Source organism: Erinaceus europaeus, chromosome 23 (assembly GCF_950295315.1).
Source record: "Erinaceus europaeus chromosome 23, mEriEur2.1, whole genome shotgun sequence".
Lineage (NCBI taxonomy): Eukaryota > Metazoa > Chordata > Mammalia > Eulipotyphla > Erinaceidae > Erinaceus > Erinaceus europaeus.
In genome coordinates, this window is record NC_080184.1 from 13,650,089 (window position 1) to 13,670,270 (window position 20,182).

Sequence of the window (20,182 nt, forward strand, 5' to 3'; positions counted from 1 at the left end):
ATGCGTGTCACAGCCTGTGCACCGGGGTCAGACTCAGGGAGAAGCGGGAAGGGGGCATCCCCGTGTATGGGGGACAGACCCCGCCCTGGGACTCTCCACCCTCCTTGCCAACCCTCGGTCTGCCTTCCACATTTTAAAAAAAATATTTATTTTCCTTTTTTTTAAAAAAAAAAAATTCCCTTTTGTTGCCCTTGTTGTTTCATTGTTGTAGTTATTGTTGACGTCATTGCTGTTGGATAGGTCCGAGAGAAATGGAGAGAGGAGGGGAAGACAGGGGAGAGAAAGACAGACACCTGCAGACCTGCTTCACCACCCGTGAAGCGACTCCCCTGCAGGTGGGGAGCCGGTGGCTCGAACTGGGATCCTTATGCCGGTCCTTGCGCTCTGCACCACCTGTGCTTAACCCGCTGCGCTACCGTCTGACTCCCTGCCCTCCACATTTTGGGGTTCCCTACTGGAAACCAGGCCATCACTTCTTTGATTCTGATGGGTGGGGGGTGGAGACTTCTCTGGGAGACACAGGCCTCCCTCCTCCTATTCTGCAAAGGGCTCAGGAACCTGCCCACCAGGCCAGATTGCTGGGGGGGGGGGGCATGCATGACCCCTGGGGTCCCCGTCCCCAGCCCTGTTGTGTAAGCTCAGCCAGTTTAGACTGGAAGGACCAGGTAGTGGTGCACCCGGTAGGGCTCATGCATCAGCATGCAGAAGGATCTGGGTTGGAGCCCCAGCTCCCCACTTGCAAGGGGGAAGCTTCCCAAGCCTGGGAAGGGCTGCAGGTGTCTCCCTTTCTCCCCCTTCTCCCCCTTTCTTGTCTCTATCCCCCCAAAAAAAATAACATTGAAAAGAGTACATTAAAAAGTGAAACTGGGGAGGGGGCTGGCGGTAGCCCAGCGGGTTAACCGCACGTGGCACGAAGTACAAGGACCGGGTCAAGGATCCCGGTTTGAGCCCTCGGCTCCCCACCTGCAGAGGGGTCGCTTCACGAGTGGTGAAGCAGGTCTGCAGGTGTCTGTCTTTCTCTCCTCCCTCTGCCTCCCCTTCTCTTTTGATTTCTCTGTCCTATCCAACAACAACGACAGCAATAGCAACAGTGATAACAACTGCAATGATAAACAACAAGGACAAGAAAAGGGGAAAAACATGCCTCCAGGCGCAGTGGATTCATAGTGCAGGCACCGAGCCCCAGCAATAACCCTGGAGGAAAAAGAAAAAGGAAAAGAAAAAAGTAAAACTAAAATAAAACAAACAGCCCAAGGGAGATAGCATCACCATGGGGGAAGAAACAAGGGGGGGGGGGGACTCTCCTGCCTGAGACTCCAAAGTCCCAGGTTCAATCCTCAGCACCACCATCAGCGAGAGCTAAACAGTGCTCGCAGAAAGTAAACAAACAATATTGTAATAATAAATAAAAATAATAAAACAACAACAACAAAAATCAAAACCACTGTGACTCACTTTCATTTGTCAAATGGTCCCCTCTGAGTGCAGCCTGAAGTTTAGCATTCCTTTGTTCCGTGGGCTGTCTCTCCTGTCTGTCTGTCTGTCTGTCTCTCTCACGCGGGAAGGGCCAGAAAGACGCAAAAAGACTTCTTTGCCTGAGGCCGAGGTATTCCAGCTTCAGTCTCCAGCATCACCATTAGCTGTAGCTGGGGGAAAAAATAATTAGTGTATCTGTATTACTCCCGAGGGGGCCCCTCTGAGACATTTTCCAGAGGGCTGAGCAGTGGCGATCCTGATTGAATGCGCACATCAGTGTGCGAGGCCCCGGGCCCCACCTGCAGGAGGGGAGCTTCATGAACAGTGAGCAAGGCTGCCGGTGTCTCTCTGTCTCTCCCTAGCCCCCTTTCCCTCTATTTGTTTCTGTCATCACTAAAGGCAGTGTTAAAGATGACATGAGATGTTTTCCACGGGGCCTCATAGTGTTGCTTTGTCGCCTCTGTGACCCCCTTTGCCTGCTCGCATCCCCGCCACCTCGCCCCTGCCGCCAGCATCATCGCGTTGGCTGGGATGCAGGCTCCAGACCAATCTCTGGCCCCGCCCACAAGCCTGGACCGCCTGTGGTCTCCATGGAGACCCACCAGCCACCTCGAGGGGCGTGATCCCGCCGAGACAGACAGTGCCCTGCACCTATCGGAGCAGGACCTTCCCCCCCGGGGGGCGCAGACGAAGCCTCTTATTGGTCCGATTTGTCTATGGGGCGGGACTTCACAGTTTTCACCAATCGCAGGCCGAGGCTGAGATGATGGACAGGCGGAGCGGGAAGCGGCCCCGCGAGAGGGCTTGCAGCCAATCAGCGGGCTGCCGTCCCGAGCGCGGGCCAATGAGAAGGCGGAGAGGGCGGGGCTAAGGGGCCGGTTGCTCCGGAAGTGGAGGGAGGGGGTGAAAATGGCGCCCAGCTCGAAATCGGAGCGGAACAGCGGGGCCGGGAGCGGCGGCGGCGGCCCCGGGGGCGCCGGGGGGAAGCGAGCCGCGGGGCGGCGGCGGGAGCACGTCCTCAAGCAGCTGGAGCGGGTCAAGGTGAGGCGCGGGGCCCGGAAGAGGGGCGCGGCGGACGGTGGGGAGGAGGCTGGGGAGGCGGAGGGAGGAGGCGGTCGCGGGGTGACGGGCCGGGGGCGGGGGGGGGTCCCGGGAGGGGGCTCCGCTGGAGAGGCTGGAGGGGGGGCTTGGCTGGAGGGACTTGGGGTGCATGGTATAGATGGAGGGCTTTGGGGTGTAGGGCGTAGATGGAAGGACTTGGGTGCAGAATATGGATGGAGGGTCCTGGGGTGCAGGGCGTAGATGGAGGGCCTTGGGTGCAGGATATAGATGGAGGGACTTGGGGTGCAGGGCGCAGATGGAGGGACTTGGGTGCAGGATATAGATGGAGGGACTTGGGGTGCAGGGCGCAGATGGAGGGACTTGTGCTGCAAGTTATAGATGGAGGGTCTTGGGGTGCAGGGCACATAGAGAGGGTCTTGGGGTGCAGAAAATAGGTGGACTTGGGATATAGATGGAGGGTTTTGGGGTGCAGGGTGCCGACGGAGGGACTTGGGCTGCAAGTTATAGATGGAGGGACTTGGGGTTCAGGGTATAGATGGAGGGTCTTGGGGTGCAGGCCAGAGATGGAGGGACTTGGGGTGCAGAACGTAGATGGAGGGACTAGGGGTTCAGGATATAGATGGAGGGACTTGGGGCTCAGGGCACATATGGAGGGTCTTGGGGTGCAGAACATAGATGGAGGGACTTGGGGTGCAGAATGTAGATGGAGGGAGTAGGGGTTCAGGATATAGATGGAGGGTCTTGGGGGGCATGCCATAGGTGGAGGGACTTGGGGTGCAGAATATAGATGGAGGGATTTGGGGTGCAGGGAGGGACTTGGGTACAGAATATAGATGGAGAGTCTTGGGGTGCAGAAAATAGATGGAGGGACTTGGGAGTACAGAACGTAGATGGAGGGACTAAGGGTTCAGGATGCAGATGGAGGGACCTGGGGTGCAAGCTATAGATGGAGGGTCTTGGGGTCCAGGACAGAGATGGACGGTCTTGGGGTTCAGGTATAGATGGAGGGCCTTGGGGTGTAGGGCACAGATGGGGGGACTTGGGTGCAGGCTCCTGTGGGAATACCTGGGGTGCAGGGCATCAGAGCCTGTACCCCCAAGCCCTTCCACTGGTCTCCCCCAGCGCCTCTCCATCATTCCTTGAGAAAGTTTTTGGGGGGCGAGGGGTAGGTTGGAAGGAGACAGGCAGGGCTTGGGCGGTGCTGCCAAGCTTAGGAACTTGCTCCAGCAGAGCTGAGGCCTGTCCTCACAGCCTGGCAAGCCAGGCAAGGGGAACCCCAGGATCGAAGTGGGGTGTTGCTTGAGGGTGGCGGGGCTTGAACCTGGCGATGGCCCAGGGCGAGGGGACTGGGTGGCTGCTGGGGGCCTCCACCCAGGGCGGCTCAAGATCCCCGCCGCCTGACCCCCCCAGATCAGCGGGCAGCTCTCCCCGCGCCTGTTCCGGAAGCTGCCTCCCAGAGTCTGCGTGTCCCTCAAGAGCATCGTGGACGAGGACTTCCTGTACGCGGGGTGAGGCCTAGCAACGGACCCTGACCCTGATCGCCCGTAGCCACGCCCACCGCCGAGGCCACGCCCTAGGCGGTCCTGACCACGCCCCCGCTGTAAAGCCCCGCCTCAGTCCACGCCCACACAGGGATGGCTGGTTGGCTCTGGCCACGCCCCCTGCCTGCACAGGGTCTGGTCACGCCCTCTGCTTCCTGGCTCTAGCCACGCCCCCAGCTTGGTATTGGCTGGCTCTGGCCACGCCCCTGAACTGCCGGCTCTGCCTTTGGTTGAGTCCGGCCACACCCTTGCCTCGACATTGGCTGATCTGGTCATGCCCCACGCTGCCACCGGGGCCCCGCCCCTGGCTGGCTCTGACCCCGCCCCGCCCGCCGCCCCCCTGCAGGCACATCTTCCTGGGCTTCTCCAAGTGTGGTCGCTATGTTCTGTCCTACACCAGCAGCAGCGGTGACGACGACTTCTCCTTCTACATTTACCACCTGTACTGGTGGGAATTCAACGTGCACAGCAAGCTCCGGCTGGTAGGGCCCCCACCCGCCCCCAGACCCAGGCAGAGCGCGGGGAGTGGCCGGGGGACCAGACTGGCCACTTCCGTGCTCCCCAGAGCTGGGGGGTGGGTGAGTTCAGGGAAGCCAGCGGATCTGGGCTGCGTGGAGGGCTCCCCCACACGAGAGGGGACACCCAGGTCGGTCCTGAGCGAGGCAGAGGCTTTCCCACGCAGGGAGACCCGGGTTTGAGCCTGAGTCACCGCCCGTGAGCAGTGTGTGTGGGGGGGTTGGGCGGGTCTCCTGCTCGCTCTGTCGTCTCCCTCTGTCTAAGCGGAAAAGGAGCAATGGGCGAGGTCCCCTGCAGGGCGGGTGGCGGTCCCCGTGACCCAGCACCCCCTCAACCTGTGCCGGTCGCCCCCCCAGGTGCGTCAGGTGCGCCTCTTCCAGGACGAGGAAATCTACAGCGACCTCTTCCTCACTGTGTGTGAGTGGCCCAGCGACTCCTCCAAAGTCATCGTCTTTGGCTTCAAGTGAGATGGGGCGGGGCAGGAGCTGGGCAGGGGCGGGGCCTGAAGCCCTGACTGGGGCCCCGGGAAGAGGTGGAGCTTGGGGCGGAGGCGGGGCCTGTGACTTTAAGGGGCGGGGCTAGAATCTGGTGAAGGCGGAGCCTTCGGCCAGGGGCTGGGGCTTGGTCAGGGCCCGGGCTAGGAGGTGGGGCCCCAGGCCCCAGACGGGATCCTGAGCGCTCCCCGCCCCCGCCAGCACACGCTCCTCCAACGGCTTGCTCATGAACATGATGATGACTGACGAGAACCACCGGGACATCTACATCAGCACGGTGGCCGTGCCGGCCCCCGGCCGCTGCCCCGCCTGCCAGGAGGCCAGCCGTTCGCACCCAGGTGGGGCCGGGATGGGGGTGCCCGCCCCGCCCCCCCGGCAGCCCACCTGAGCTCCCATGCCTGCCCGCCCGCAGGTGACCCCAGCGCCCAGTGCCTTCGCCACGGCTTCATGCTGCACACCAAGTACCAGGTGGTCTACCCCTTCCCCACCTTCCAGCCCGCCTTCCAGCTCAAGAAGGACCAGGTGGTCTTGCTCAACACCAGCTACTCGCTGGTGGCCTGCGCCGTGTCCGTCCATGCGGCAGGTACCGCCCAACACCCCCCCACACACACACGGACAACAGCACCGTGCAGCCCTGGCTTCCAGAGCTGTCCCCGGTGCTGTGGTCCTCCCATGTGGTGCCTGGGTCTGAGGTTGATTGACGGATCCATGAGCAAGAGAGAGAAAGAAGCAGAGCATTTCTCTGCTGCATGTGGCACCAGGGCTCAGACTTAGCATCCGGGCCTTTACTGCCAGTGGTGGGAGATCTCGGCAGAGTGGGGCTTAGTGGTCTCTAGGGTGGGGGCCAGAGGCTGGGGGAGACTTCTGAAGGGTCTGCACAGACCCCCCCCAACAGATAAGCTCACTAAGTACACAGACCTTGGGTGCCGGCCCAGGCGCCACATGGCAGCCCTGTGGGCTAGTGCCCGGGGAAGCTCCAGTTGGATGTGGACCTTCCTCTTCCAGGCGACAGCAGCTTCTGCCAAATCCTGTACAACCACACGGCCGCGCCGTCGCCGGGCCCCCCGACTCCCCCGGGACCCCCCAGCCCTGTGGCGCCGCCCGCCCTGCCCAGCCCCCGCCCAGAGGCCGGCCCCACCTCCGAACCCTCGCCCGCCATCGCCAAAGCCAAGGAGTTCGTGGCCGACATTTTCCGCCGGGCCAAGGAGGCCAAGGAGGGCCCTTCAGAGGAGACGCGGCCGCCCCCGTGCCCCAGGTCCTCGGATGGCCGGCGCGGGGGCCTCTCGGAGCCACTCCCGGGTGGGGAGTCGGGGTCCCGAGAGGGCGCCCCCGCGGCCCCCGAGCCTGGCTACGTCAACTACACCAAGCTGCACTACGTGCTGGGTGGCGAGGCTGAGGACGGTGGGTGAGGGGCGGCCCGCGGCCGGGTTGGGGGGCTGCGCGGGGCTGGGGCCACCGGACCACCCCGCACGCCGCTTCCCTTCCCACCCTCAGAGCTGGAGGACGACAAGATCTCGCTGCCCTTCGTGGTGACCGACCTGCGGGGCCGCAACCTCAGGCCCATGCGGGAGCGGGCCGCCCTGCAGGTGGGCGGGGCTGTCTGGGCCTGGGGGCGGGGCTTGGTCTTGGGGGCGGGGCCAGGCCAGCCCCTGCCGAACCCCTCCCGGCACGCCCAGGGCCAGTACCTGACGGTGGAGCAGCTGACGCTGGACTTCGAGTATGTCATCAACGAGGTCATCCGCCACGACGCCACCTGGGGCCACCAGTTCTGCTCCTTCAGCGACTACGACATCGTCATCCTGGAGGTGGGGTGGGGGCGCCCCAGGGGCTGCGGAGGGAGCGGGCGCACATCCCCCCAGCCCTCACGCCGCCCGCCCCGCCCCGCCCCGCCCCGCCCCGCAGGTCTGCCCCGAGACGGACCAGGTCCTCATCAACATCGGCCTGCTGCTCCTGGCCTTCCCGTCGCCCACGGAGGAGGGCCAGCTCCGGTGAGCGCCACAGCCGTGCCGCGGGGGGCTCGGGAGGGTGGCCGGGGTGGACCCCTCATCTGCACCCCCCCCCCCCAGACCAAAGACCTACCACACCAGCCTCAAGGTGGCCTGGGACCTCAACACCGGCGTGTTCGACACGGTCAGCGTGGGCGACCTCACGGAGGTCAAGGGCCAGACCAGGTGCGGGGCGCGCGGCGGGGCGCGGGGCGGGGCGGCCGCTCGGGTTGGGCCGCTGACACCCCCCCACCCCACCCCCCGCCCCCAGCGGCAGCGTGTGGAGCTCATACCGCAAGAGCTGCGTGGACATGGTGATGAAGTGGCTGGTGCCCGAGAGCAGCGGCCGCTACGTGAACAGGATGACCAACGAGGCGCTGCACAAGGGTGCGTCGCGGCTGTCGGCTTCTCCCGGGCCCGGTGCCCCAGAACCTTCTAGAACCGCCAACCTTCCCCCCACGCAGGTTGCTCCCTGAAGGTGCTGGCGGACAGCGAGCGCTACACGTGGATCGTGCTGTGAGGGCCGGCCGCCCGGACACGGACTCCAACTACCTCCGGGGCCCTGGGCGCCCCTGCCTCCCACACCGCCTCCAGGCAGCCTGCCCGGCTTGCCCCGCGCCGCCCCCACCGGCTCCCAGCTGGGCGGGGCAGCCCTTTCGGAGCCTGAATCTGGACGCTTGTTATTTATGCCTATTTAAGTTGGGGGGGTGAGAGGGGGACGAGGAGGAGCCCCGCGCCTCCCCCCATTGGCAACACGAGTGGACAGTGTACCCCCGAACCCCTCTGCTCCACGCCGCCCCCAGCCGTCCGTCCCCCGGTCCCTCCTTCCCGTAATAAATGTTTTATTTCTCCACCTTGCCCGGGACCCCCCCCTTTCTTGTTGTCGCTCCTCCCCTCCCCCCAGACGAGGCCACAGGTGGCAAAGATCACAGCAGAATTTATTTGTTTTAAGAAAAGACTACAAAAAAGATAGAAAACAGCTGGGCGGGCTCGACTAGCACACGCGGACACGGTCACGGCTTCACGGCAGTTGCGGTTGGGGTTGGGGTGCGGGGCGGCCCCGGAAGCTGCAGCAGCGGCGCGGAGGTTCGGATTGTGGGTGTGTGTGTGTCTGTACAACGGCGATTATGGGGCGATTTTCTTTCCTCCTGTCTTTCTGGGGTGGGAGGGGGGTAAGGCCATGGTGGGCCGAGGCGGTGGCGCTAGGGGGGGATGACTGGGGGGGCGCAGGGGGGAAGCGCGGGGTCCCCGGGCCGCAGGCTCTTTGGAAACCGGAGGCGCCCCCCGCCCCCCAGGGACGCGGCCCCCCTCGCGGGCTCCGAGGGCGGCCCAGCTGCCCGGAACATTAATTGCACTTAGACCTGGGGGGCGAGGAATCGGGGTGTCCCCAGGCAAGGTCCAGCCGCGCCCACCCGGGGCTGTGCAAAGCCAGTGACCAGAATAAGTTAACAGTTCCGGGGTGACCCCCCCACCCCCACCCCCGGGTCCTGGGCGGGTGTGGGCAGGGGCTGGGCGGGGGGGCACCCGGGCACAGCGGTGGGTTCCTTAAGGCACGTCTTTGGGGTGCGGGGCCGGCGGTGACATGATTGTGCCGCCCCGGCGGAGAAGGGGGAAGGGGGCGCTCCGGGCCTCCGTGTGTCTCTGGGGCGGAGGGGGGAGAAGCCACAGTAGCGGGGGGTTTGGGGGGGGCTTGACGCCGGGCTGGGCTGGGCTGGGGGCGGCTTAGCTGGACGGCAGCGCCTGCACGAAGAGCCCGCGGGGGTCGTTGCGCGCCAGCTTGGCGGGGGGCTCCAGGGCGTCGGGGCCCAGCGCCGGGGACTCCCCACCGGCCGCCAGCGCCATGTCCTGGGGCAGCTCGTCGTCGCTCTCGTCCTCCTCTTCCTCCTCCTCATCTGGGGGAGCAGGCGGGCTTCAGTCGGGGCGCCCCCACGCACACCCACACGCCCCGGGCCAGCCCTGCGGCGCTCACCTTTGTCGGGGTCCAGGGGGTTCAGCGACGTGGCCAGGTTGGCGAACTGCAGGGGGAGGGGGCGGAGGGTGAGGGTCCCGCGCAGACGCGGACGCGGCTGCAGACAGCGCCCGCCCCGCCCCGCCCTGCCCCGCACCTCGCCCATGACGGCGATGGGGGTCTCGCCCCGGGCGCGCGCCACACGATGCTCGACCAGGTAGAACATGTACTCGTCATATAGCAGGCGGATGAGGTGAAACGAGCCGAAGCTGGCGGCGCTGCGCAGGGTCAGGTCCCGGATCACCATGGAGCTGGGGCGCGGACGGGGCCTAGGGTCAGCAGCGAGCGGAGACCTGCCCCATCTCGGGCCCCTCCCGCACCCCAGCCGCGCCCCACTGAGCCTGAGAACTGAAGCCTGCCTCGAGGCCCCGCCCCTCAGGGAGGAGCCTGCTAAGCCCCACCCCTGGAGGCCGGGCCCAATCAGGAAGAGGCTTCTCTGGCCCCGCCCTCTGGGAGGAGCCTGCTAAGCCCCACCCCTGGAGGCTGGGCCCAATAAGGAAGAGGCTTCTCCGGCCCCGCCCCTTAGGGAGGAGCCTGCTAAGCCCCACCCCTGGAGGCTGGGCCCAATCAGGAAGAGGCTTCTCTGGCCCCACCCTCTGGGAGGAGCCTGCTAAGCCCCACCCCTGGAGGCCGGGCCCAATCAGGAAGAGGCTTCTCTGGCCCCACCCTCTGGGAGGAGCCTTCCATAGGCCACACCCAACCGGGAGCCCCCCTTGGAGGGGAGGGGCTTTCTCCCCGCTCCCACCAAGTTCCTCGCCCACCTTTTGGGACAGAGGTAGCGCCTCTCAGCCGCACCCAGCAGAAGATGCCTTCGCTAAGCCCCCCCAGTGGGAGGAGCCACCCCAATACCCAGTCATCAGCCCCCCCCTCCCGCTTCTGGGAAGGCGGAGCTTCCTTGGGAGAGCTGCCTCCAGGCCCCGCCCACCCCTCGAGGCCCCGCCCCCAGGCAGGCAGGCAGGGCAGCTGCACCTGTAGAAGGACCACTTGAGGAGGAAGAGCTTGGCGGCCTTGGGGAAGCCGGCGCTGCCCTGGTAGGGCTTGAGCACCTGGCTCACCACGCCGTCCAGCCAGGCGGCCCACTGCTCCAGCGAGTTCTGCTGCTGCAGCGTCAGCTTGAAGTCCTGCTCCAGCCGCTGCACCACGCGGTCCTCGCAGCGGCACACCCACGACGCCTGCTCCTGAGGGCCGGCCATGGGGGGGGGGGGCTCAGCCCGGCGCCCCCAGCCCCCCAGCCCCTTCGGCGGCCGGCCCCGGGCCCACCTGCACGTTGGCGAAGTCCACACGGTTGAGGTCGCTGAGCATCTGGCTGATCTGCGCCGAGTTCTGCAGCACCGCGCGCGCCGCCTGCGCCAGGTGGTTGAGCGACGTGTAGCGCCGCAGCGTCTGCGCGAAGGCCCCCGCTGCCGCCACCTGCGGGGCCCAGGGCTGTGGCTTCCGGGGGGGGGCGCCCCACGCGGGCCCCCAACTCCCATCCCTGTACTCCTACGTGGGCGAACACCACCCCACCCCCCCAGCACGGGTGGAGAAAATAACTCTCCTGCCGGCAGCCTCCAGGCCCCGGGGATCTAGCAGAGCCAGGAGGCGGTGGTGGTGACCGGGACGGGATCCTATGTACGCGTGTGACTCACTTGCTGTTTCTTATCGTTATTTTTATTTTATTTTTTTAGGTTTCATCTACTCTGTAATTTCATTTCCATGAGCACTTCCTGCCTGGGCTGGCAGCAGAGAGCCACTTCCGGCTTCTGTGTAAGTTTTACTTGCTCTGGTTGAAGGAGGAGGAGGAAGAGGAGGAAGAAGGGGCAGGAGCAAGTGTGAAGGTGTGTGGGGGGGAGGAGGAGTGCGGCTCTGTGAAGACAGAATGACCCGTGGACCATGCTCGGGCAGAACCAGCAAGAGGAGCCGACCGAGTCCCACCCTGAAAGAGGGGTTTCTTCAGTCCTACCCAGAGAAGGAGCCTTCTCTGAGCCCCCGCCAGGAAGAGCCTCCCTGAGCCCCACCCCAGGAGGTGGAGTCTTCTCTGAGCCCCGCCCCAGGAGGAGGAACCTTCTCTGAGCCCCGCCCCAGGAGGCGGAGTCTTCTCTGAGCCCCGCCCCAGGAGGAGGAACCTTCTCTGAGCCCCGCCCCAGGAGGCGGAGTCTTCTCTGAGCCCCGCCCCAGGAGGAGGAACCTTCTCTGAGCCCCGCCCCAGGAGGCGGAGTCTTCTCTGAGCCCCGCCCCAGGCGGAGGAGCCTTCTGATCCCCACCCCCCAGGAGGAGCTACCTGGGCCAGGCCCCCAGAAGGTGGTGTTCCCTCTGGGTTCTGCTGTCACTCTAACCCGCCCCAGGCCCTGAAGGACAGGGGAGGATGGGCTAAGCCCGGGCCTGCCCCCACCTTCACCCGCAGCATCTCCTCGGGAATGTTGACCATGGCGTGGGTGAGCCAGCTCTCCAGGCTCTTGGCAAAGTTCCGGATCGCTTGGGTCAAGGCACCTGTGGGCAGGGGTGGCGGGTAAGGGCTGGGTGCTGGGGGCGGGGGGTGGGGAAGGGGGAAGAGATCCCAGGCCGGGGTGGGGTCGAGACTCACTGGGGATGGGCCGCAGCACGTCGGGAATAAGGATCTCCACCAGGTCCTGGTACAGCACGTTGTCACAGTTCTTGGCCCACTGCAGCACTGGCTCGAACTTGGACAGCAGCACCAGACTGGCCTTGGGCAGTCGCTTCTCCGCCTCGTCGTGCCTGGGGATGCCCACCAGACCTCGGGTCACCCCGCAGGCTCGGCCCGCGGGACCCCCGCTTCTAGGTTCCCAGGGTCACAACTGGGAATTATGGAGACTGAAAGCTGAGGGGCGGCAGGGGTGCAGAACGTCTGCTGCTGGGAGTGGCCTTATGTGTGACCCAGCCCCAGGAGAAAGGAACCAGTAAGCCCCACCCCCAGGTTAAGCCCCGCCTCTAACTCCTGCCCAGGAGGAGAAACGTACAATAGGTCCCACCCCCAGCCCCCCAGGAGGAGGGAACTCAGCTCCATACCCAGTCAAGGCCACTTTCAGTCCCAGTGAGATGGGCTTGTGGTAAGCCACACCCACAAGGAGGGGCCACGGTAAGTCCCACCCACAGGAGGGGCTCTCCTGTTGGATTCCCCGGTTCCTGCACCCTGGCTTTGGGGGCCTCCCAGGACACTCACACGGCCATGGGTGTGGCCTCACTGGGCTGGCTGAGGTTGTACCTCCAGAAAGTTTTCCACAAGGTCTCAACCAGAGTGAACTGCAGGTTCACCATGACATCCACAATGGCCTGGGGGCGGGGAGGTGGGCAATCAGAGGACCAGAGGGGAGCCTGGGCCCTCCCTTGGCCCCCAGCCAACGCCCAGCCCATCTACCTCACAGTGTTCCCGGTACAGGACCTGGAAGGCCTTGACGTCCCCTGGCCCCACGCCCTCCGGCAGCTCCTTGCCCTGCAGGTCTAACTCAGAGAAGTCGGGGAGATTCCGCGAAGCATCTGAGGGAGCAGGGGACCCTGTGAGGTTCAGGATACCTCCACAGAGTTCCGTGGAGGGTGGGCAGGGCTGTGGGGTCTCTCCTCTCTCAGCACCATGGACAGCACCCAGGGAGCCCATGGAGGGTGGGCAGGGCTGTGGGGTCTCTCCTCTCTCAGCACCATGCACAGCACCCAGGGACCCGTGGAGGGTGGGCAGGACTGTGGGGTGTCTCCTCTCTCAGCACCCTGCACAGCACCCAGGGAGCCCCATGGGGGGTGGGCAGGACTGTGGGGTGTCTCCTCTCTCAGCACCCTGCACAGCACCCAGGGAGCCCCATGGGGGGTGGGCAGGGCTGTGGGTCTCTCCTCTCTCAGCACCATGCACAGCACCCAGGGAGCCCCAGGGAGGGTGGGCATGGCTGTGGGGTCTCTCCTCTCTCAGCACCATGAACAGCACCCAGGGAGCCCCATGGAGGGTGGGCATGGCTGTGGGGTCTCTCCTCTCTCAGCACCATGGACAGCACCCAGGGAGCACCATGGAGGGTGGGCATGGCTGTGGGGTCTCTCCTCTCTCAGCACCCTGCACAGCACCCAGGAGCCCGTGTAGGGTGGGCAGGGCTGTGGGGTCTCTCCTCTCTAAGCACCAGGCATAGCACCCAGGGAGCCCCATGGAGGGTGGGCAGGGCTGTGGGGTGTCTCCTCTCTCAGCACCAGGCACAGCACCCAGGGAGCCCATGGAGGGTGGGCAGGGCTGTGGGGTCTCTCCTCTCTCAGCACCAGGCACAGCACCCAGGGAGCCCATGGAGGGTGGGCAGGGCTGTGGGGTCTCTCCTCTCTCAGCACCCTGCACAGCACCCAGGGAGCCCCAGGGAGGGTGGGCAGGGCTGTGGGGTCTCTCCTGTTTCTATCCAAAGCATCAGCTCAGCCGGGGACCACCTAGGGGCCTGATTAAGGGGCTGTTTGGGCTCCCCTGGGTGGAGAGAGAAGAGCAGTCCCACATCCTGCAGAGTGACAAAGGCAGGCCTCCCGAAGATTCTGGGCTGACCCCAAAGCCTCCTCTAGGGAGGGCACCCGGGGGAGGGGGGCCGGGCCCTCACCGAGGAACTGCTGGAGCTGCTGCACCTGGGCGCTGATGTCTGACGACCCCGAGGTGGGCGGGGGTCCCACAGCCACGCCGTTGGTCATCCCCTCCATCTTCTGGAGGGGCTTCAGCCTGAGAGGACAGGCCAGGTAGGGGGGGGTCCGACCCTCAGCCCCGCGCCCCACCCCCCGGGATTTCCCCACCACAGCCGCCAACCTCTGCTTCTGGGAGAAGGGCTGGCCGCGCATGGCCATGTGGGGCTGGTCCTCCATCAGCCGGAGCAGTGGGGAGTTGGCCTTGATCCGCAGCCCGTAGTAATGGTACTTGGAGTTGCCCCTGCGGTGGGGGGGTGGTGGAGGTGAGGGGGCGGGCAGGGTGAGGGCGGCCCCCTCCAGCGTCCCTGGAGCGCCCTCAAAGAAGCCTGCCGAGCAGACCGGGCTGTGGGGAGGAGGGGGGGTCTCTTGGGGCTAATCTGGGGGTGTCTCTGTGTTGGTGGGGCTTCAATCTCCCCTCCCTGGAATGGGGTGCTCCTGGAACCCCAGCTGGAGAGCTAAGGAAACAGGTCCAAAGCAAGCAGACACAGGTGAGGGAATGAACGAGTTAATGCCAGAATGAAGAGGGTGACGCTCCCCTCAACCTACCCCCCGTGGGAACTGGGGCCCTGACTAGGGGGCTGGGTTGTGTGTGTGAGAGGCCTCTCCCTTATTCTGGGGGCACTAGTCCCACCGGGGAGGGTGGGGGCGGCTGATTTGGGGAGCAGGGAGGGGAGGAGGTGGCTCCCCGGAACTGGGGGTGCAGCGGGGCTGGGGGCCAACCAGGGAGACACAGAGAGGCTGCGCAGGCCCAGAAGCAGGATCCCCCCGCCAGGCCAGGGGGGGCCCACAGGAGGGGGTGTGGCCAGATCCGGTGGGCGGGGCCGAGCCGGGCGCACCTGGTGCCCAGCCTGCGCGTGCGCAGCCCCATGAAGACCGAGCGGATGAGCTTCCCGAAGGAGGCGGCGTTGACGGGCTCCAGCTTCTGCTCCTGGCAGTGCAGGAGGTAGTGGCAGTACAGCGTGCTGCGGGGCAGGCTCACGCCCTCCGCCGTCTCGTAGTTGTCCAGCAGCCACTGCACCTGGGGCACGTGGAGGAAGGGGGACACGGGGACACACGGGCGGCGCTGAGCACCCCCGGGGCCCCGGGACCAGCCCCCCACCTCCAGCCCCACCTCCAGCCCCGTGGACGCCTGGGGACCCTCAGTGTCCAGCAGCAAGAGGGCAGGTGGGTCGAAGGCGGGGCGGGCAAAGCAAACGGGGGCCCCAGGCCACACGGAGAGGGACAAGGGCCCAGAGAGGAGTCTGGGGGGAGAGACAGAGAGACGGAGAGAGGGAGAGGCAGAGACGCAGACGCCGAGCACACCGGCGAGGGCCCCGCAGCCATGGTCAGGGAAGCTGGGGGGCTGTGATACCTCGCTCCTTAAACAAGAAAAAGGCTGTGGGGACAGCACGATGCTTCTGCACACAGACTCTCCTGCCTGAGGCTCTGCGGCCCCAGCTTCAATCCCCAGCACCAGCAGCAGCCAGAGCTGAGTGGGCCTCTAGGCTCGCTCGCTCTCTAGCTCATTAAATAGGGACCAGGTGGTGGCACACTTGGTTGAGTACACCTGTTACCACGCACAAGGACCCGGGTTCAAACCCCCGGTCCCCACCTGCAGGGGGCAGCTTCACAAGTGTGGAGCAGGGGTGCGGCTGTTTCCATCTCTATCTCACACTCTCTTCTCAAACTGTCTCTATTAAAAAAAAAAGAAGAAAGAAAACAAAAAACAAACCGGGAGTCGGGCGGTAGTGCAGCGGGTTAAGCGCACGTGGTGCAAATGCAAGGACCGGGTAAGGATCCCGGTTCGAGCCCCCGGCTCCCCACCTGCAGGGGAGTCGCTTCCCAGGCGGTGAAGCAGGTCTGCAGGTGTCTTTCCCCCTGTGTTCCCCTCCTCTCTCCATTTCTCTCTGTCCTAGCCAACAACGACATCAATAACAACAACAATAATAACTACAACAATAAAACAAAGGCAACCAAAGGGAATAAATAAATATTTAAAAAAAAAAAAGGAAAAAAACCTTAGCTATCAACTTCAGGCAAAGATTACTGAAGTCCTGAGCCCCAGGAACAGACCTAAAATAGACTCCTAGCTTCTCTCCACCCTAAGACCCCTATTCACACCTGCTCTAGTCCTACTTTCTGATTCCTGTTCATTAATCAGTTTGTCCTGCTTTATATCTTACTTCCTTTCAGACACTGTGTTGCAGATGCTACCATGACCTCCCTGGGAAACGCCCTCACCCGTGTGTCCTGGAGCCTCCCCTCCCCAGAGCCCTGCCCCACTAGGGACAGACAGACAGACACAGGCTGGGGGTGTGGATCCACCTGCCAACACCCATGTCCAGCGGAGAAGCCATGACAGAAGCCAGAACTCCCACCTGCTGCTCCCCATAAAGAATTTGGGTCCAGGGAGTCGGGCGGTAGCGCAGCGGGTTAAGCGCAGGTGGTGCAAAGTGCAAGGACCGGTGTAAGGATTCTGGTTTGAGCCCCAGGCTCCCCGCCATGACAGAAGCCAGAACTCCCACCTGCTGCTCCCCATAAAGAATTTGGGTCCAGGGAGTCGGGTGGTAGCACAGCGGGTTAAGCGCAGGTGGTGCAAAGTGCAAGGACCGGTGTAAGGATTCTGGTTTGAGCCCCCGGCTCCCCGCCTGCAGGGGAGTCGCTTCCCAGGCGGTGAAGCAGGTCTGCAGGTGTCTGTCTTTCTCTCCCCCCTCTGTCTTCCTTTCTCTCCATTTCTCTCTGTCCTATCCAACAACGATGACATCAGTAACAACAATAATAGTAACTACAATAAATCAACAGGGGCAACAAAAAGGAATAAATAAAGTTAAGGGGAAAAAAAAAGATTTTCTAAAAAAAAAAAAGAAAAAAAAAGAATTTGGGTCCAGACTCCCAGAGGGGGAGAAATGTCAGGGGAAGATGCCCAGGGGGCTCTGAACCCCAACTCCATCAGGACCCGGAGAGAGAAGAGGAATAAAGGAAGGACACCTGTAAGTAGTAACAGGTGTGACTTAGGAAGGGAGAGAAAAGGGGGGGGGGTAGCAAAGTTCCAGGTTCAATCCCCCTGCACCACCATAAGTCAGAGTTGAGAAGTGCTCTGGGAAAAAAAAAAAATTAATAGAGAAGGCAGGACCCTACTTAAAAATGGGCAAATCTATACAAGTCTAGATAGCTGTAGAAATAATAGTCATCCCATGTCTGTGAACTCGGGAGAACCACTGCAGTTTCCAGTGGAGGACACAGAACTCTGGGGGCGGGGACGGCGTGGAGTTAGACCCACGGGAGCTCATAAACGTGTAAATACCTATTCAATCACTAATAAAAAAGCAGAGGAAAGAAGGGAAGAAAACGCATAGCCCTGAAGCCCCGTCCCCAACCGGGGCAGGCGGCAGGATTCCAGGGTGCAGGGGCTTCCCAGAGGGCAGGAGACCCCCCACCACCCCCAGGCCCTGCAGCCCGAGCCCCAGGCCAGCTCCTGGCCCCGGCTCCCCCCGGGGGCACTCACGGTGGCCGGGGAGGCTCGCGTGGTGTGAGAGTAGGACTGGCTGGCGCTGCCCACCAAGTAGCCGCCCTGAATCACGTAGGTGCCGCCGCCGCCGCCCCCGCCGGTGCCGCCGCCGCTGCCTCCTCCTCCTCCTCCTCCTCCGCCGCCGCCGCCGCCCCCGCCGGCCGCGCCCCCGCCCGCAGCGCTGCCCACCGCCGAGCTGCCCGACACGAACAGGGGCACCGCGCCGCTGCCGCCCACGGCCTGGGGGGGCGCCGGGGAGCTGACCTGGGGCGCCCCGGCCGCGTCGTAGTAGGTGCTGCCCGCCGGCTGCGTGTACAGCGGGGTCTCGGGGTATGGGTAGCTGCTCGCGCGGCTGCGGGACAGGGGACAGGGCGGGCTCAGCCGGCAGCCCCGGTGCGGGGCGCCCCACCCACGGACGGGGGTCCCTCCAGACCCGAACAGGGGGCACCTTGCCCCCAACACACGGGCCCCACCTCCAAGCGTGGGGCTCCCCAGCCCCAAGACACGGGCCCCCACCTCCAAGCGTGGGGCTCCCCCAGCCCCAAGACACGGGCCCCCACCTCCAAGCATGGGGCTCCCCCAGCCCCAAGACACGGGCCCCACCTCCAAGCGTGGGGCTCCCCCAGCCCCAAGACACGGGCCCCCACCTCCAAGCGTGGGGCTCCTCCAGCTCCAAGACACGGGCCCCCACCTCCAAGCATCGGGCTCCCCAGCCCCAAGACACGGCCCCCACCTCCAAGCGTCGGGCTCCCCAGCCCCAAGACACGGCCCCCACCTCCAAGCGTCGGGCTCCCCAGCCCCAAGACACGGGCCCCCATCAATCCCCAGGCATGCCCCCCCAGAGGACCTACCACCCCACAGACATGGAGCCCCCAACTTCCAGACACGGGTCCCTCTCACCCCGATATGGGGCCTTCCCCAAGCCCCAGGCTTGGACCCCCCCTACATACATGGGGCTCCCCTACATCTCGCCTGACGTGTAGGTCATTGCAGAGTTCCTTCACAAAATTAAGATTATCGAGGGGGCCCAGGAAGGAGGGGCGCAGTGGCTAAGGACCCGAACTCCCCAGCCTGAGGTCTCAAGTTCAAGCCCTGGCACCCCATCTGCTCAATCTCTCTCTGTCTCCCCGTCTCGTGAAGAACTAGGCCTTTTCTTAAAATATCCAACCCTTCAGGGGCCGGGCGGTGATGCACCTAGTTGGGCTCACACATCTCAGCGCACCAAGGCCCCGGGTTCAAGCCCCCAGTCCCCACCTGCAGGAGGGCAGCTTCACGAGCAGGAGCAGGGCTGCAGGTCTCTCTCTCTCTCTCTCACTGTAGCCAGTCAGTTCAATATTAAATAAAAGTAAATGAACGGGTGATGGGGGTGCCCACTCTCCGCGGCCGGCTGTCTGTCCGTCCTGCCGTCACTCACATGGCACTGGCGGTGTAGCTGGCATCACCACCCTCCACGTACTGCACCTGGCTGGGGTACACGTGTGACACAGGCACCTGCTGGAGCTGCTGCACCTGGGGGCGAGGGGGGTGGGTGGACGTCAGGGGAGTCCCCTGGCAGTGCTGAGCTGGGGGAACCCCCACCCCCAGCTCCAGGACTGCAAATAGGGAAGGGTCTCTCTGAACGTGACCCATGGGGTCTGAGGAGAAGACCCACCCAGGGTCCACAGCTGGGTGTTGGGGGGGTGAGAGCCTTGCTTTTTTTGGGGGGTGTCACCCAAGAAACCCCCTACAGCATCCCACTGTGGGGTGGAGAACCAAACAAGCAGGGGTTGAATGAGGAGAGGAACCAGCTACAGGAGAGAGACCCCAGATCCCAGGAGCCGCATTGGGGGGGGGTGGCTGTCAGGGCAGACACTGGGGCCTAGAACCTACTGGGGGGTATCAGAGGAGGATCCCCACCCCAGTGGGGGAACCCACTTATTTTGGGGTGTCAAGAGGGTCCCCAGCCCAGAACCACCTAATTCTTTAGGGGGTGGTCAGAAGTGGGTTCCCAGTCTGACCTGGTGGAGGGAAGTGGGGTCTACTGGGGGGTGGGGGATTCCTGATGCATGGGGGCAGGGTTTCTGGCTGGTGGGAGACTCCCATCTCCAATCAGTGTCGGGGTGACCCCACAGCTGAAGGGTGGGGCCTCGGAGCCGGAGCTTTGCATCTGGGTACAGGGAGGCAGAGGTCCTGTCTCACTCTGCTTTTGGGGGGCGGGCCTGCGGCCTGTGGGGGGGTTTCTGAGCGCAGCCTGGCAGAGGGGGCGGGGCCGGGGCCCGGGGCGTCACCCGCCCCCCCCTTGGCGCCCCCGACCCCACCTACTTTGAGGGCCGCGCCGAGCAGCAGCACCGGGGGCGCTGCCTGGATCCGGACCCCGAGTTCGGGGCTAGCGCGGAGCCCGTGCCGGGCGGGCAGGACGCCCAGGAGCCCCGCCCAGGGCTCGAGCCCCGGGGCAGCGGGTGCGGGGGGCGAGGGGGGCCGGGGGTCCCGCTGCCGCTCCGCCTTCCCAGCGAGACACTGCCTGCCTGCGCTGGGGCGCTGGGGGGCAAACAGAGACACTGGGGGGTCACCGGGGGCCTCTGGTCCCCAGGCGTGCCCCCTGCCCCAAGGCTCTGGAAGGGGTGGGGGGAGGGGAAGGGCTGCGGAAACACGCGTGTCCCCCCCAAGTGTGCGCTCAGCGGGACGGACGGGTGTGGGGGCCCAGGTCAGAGGCGCCTGCCAGCCCCCCAACCCGACCGTCCATGACGGGGGTCACCCACCTCTTGAGTCACGTGCACGGGCTGGAGCCGCTGCAGCTGCTGCCCTGGGGGGGCCTCAGGTGTCTGTGGCGAAGCCTGCACCACCGACCTCTGGGGGACGGGAGAGGGCGCCAGTCGTCACAGGGGGCACCTGGGGTGAGGAGCCCCACCCCCACCCACCCCACCTTCCCCACCCCTGCATGATTTCATGGGGCTCCCGGCCAAGGCCCCAGTCAAGGAAGAAAGGGCATGTGGGATGAGGGACAG

The 20,182-nt window shown here is 64.5% G+C and overlaps 2 protein-coding genes across 7 annotated transcripts in view; one reads left to right on the forward strand and one right to left on the reverse strand.

The window, feature by feature from the left end:
- Window positions 1-2,353: 2,353 nt before the first annotated feature.
- Window positions 2,354-7,932, forward strand: DCAF15 (DDB1 and CUL4 associated factor 15). Its single transcript, XM_060181846.1, has 13 exons — window positions 2,354-2,517; window positions 3,949-4,046; window positions 4,426-4,561; window positions 4,952-5,058; window positions 5,291-5,427; window positions 5,502-5,672; window positions 6,095-6,490; window positions 6,584-6,675; window positions 6,766-6,894; window positions 6,992-7,077; window positions 7,156-7,260; window positions 7,346-7,461; window positions 7,539-7,932. Exons 1-13 carry the CDS (start codon window positions 2,386-2,388, stop codon window positions 7,592-7,594), a joined length of 1,761 nt encoding a protein of 586 aa, XP_060037829.1. The 5' UTR covers window positions 2,354-2,385; the 3' UTR covers window positions 7,595-7,932.
- A 59-nt stretch (window positions 7,933-7,991) lies between these two features.
- Window positions 7,992-20,182, reverse strand: part of RFX1 (regulatory factor X1) — a 28,379-nt gene continuing 16,188 nt past the window's right edge. For 3 of the 6 annotated variants that reach the window (XM_060181848.1, XM_060181852.1, XM_060181851.1), the window contains exons 6-21: window positions 19,937-20,026; window positions 19,500-19,715; window positions 18,613-18,707; window positions 17,196-17,550; window positions 14,548-14,729; window positions 13,833-13,952; window positions 13,633-13,748; window positions 12,438-12,556; window positions 12,243-12,352; window positions 11,646-11,797; window positions 11,454-11,551; window positions 10,343-10,492; window positions 10,052-10,260; window positions 9,180-9,333; window positions 9,044-9,089; window positions 7,992-8,966 (exon numbers count right to left, since the gene is read on the reverse strand). In XM_060181848.1, the coding sequence (XP_060037831.1) occupies window positions 8,797-8,966; window positions 9,044-9,089; window positions 9,180-9,333; window positions 10,052-10,260; window positions 10,343-10,492; window positions 11,454-11,551; window positions 11,646-11,797; window positions 12,243-12,352; window positions 12,438-12,556; window positions 13,633-13,748; window positions 13,833-13,952; window positions 14,548-14,729; window positions 17,196-17,550; window positions 18,613-18,707; window positions 19,500-19,715; window positions 19,937-20,026 (2,382 nt within the window). In that variant the 3' untranslated portion in view covers window positions 7,992-8,796. The remainder of the gene's footprint in view (window positions 8,967-9,043; window positions 9,090-9,179; window positions 9,334-10,051; window positions 10,261-10,342; window positions 10,493-11,453; window positions 11,552-11,645; window positions 11,798-12,242; window positions 12,353-12,437; window positions 12,557-13,632; window positions 13,749-13,832; window positions 13,953-14,547; window positions 14,730-17,195; window positions 17,551-18,612; window positions 18,708-19,499; window positions 19,716-19,936; window positions 20,027-20,182) is intronic. The other 3 variants (XM_060181850.1, XM_060181853.1, XM_060181849.1) reach the window with 2 other exon arrangements.

Bases quoted from the DNA above. Each gene is read 5' to 3' on its own strand.
- DCAF15 (XM_060181846.1), top strand. From the start codon at position 2,386: ATGGCGCCCAGCTCGAAATCGGAGCGGAACAGCGGGGCCGGGAGCGGC. The intron at 4,562-4,951 runs GTAGGGCCCCCA...TCGCCCCCCCAG, and splicing joins TGCACAGCAAGCTCCGGCTG to GTGCGTCAGGTGCGCCTCTT. The intron at 5,673-6,094 runs GTACCGCCCAAC...TTCCTCTTCCAG, and splicing joins CGTGTCCGTCCATGCGGCAG to GCGACAGCAGCTTCTGCCAA.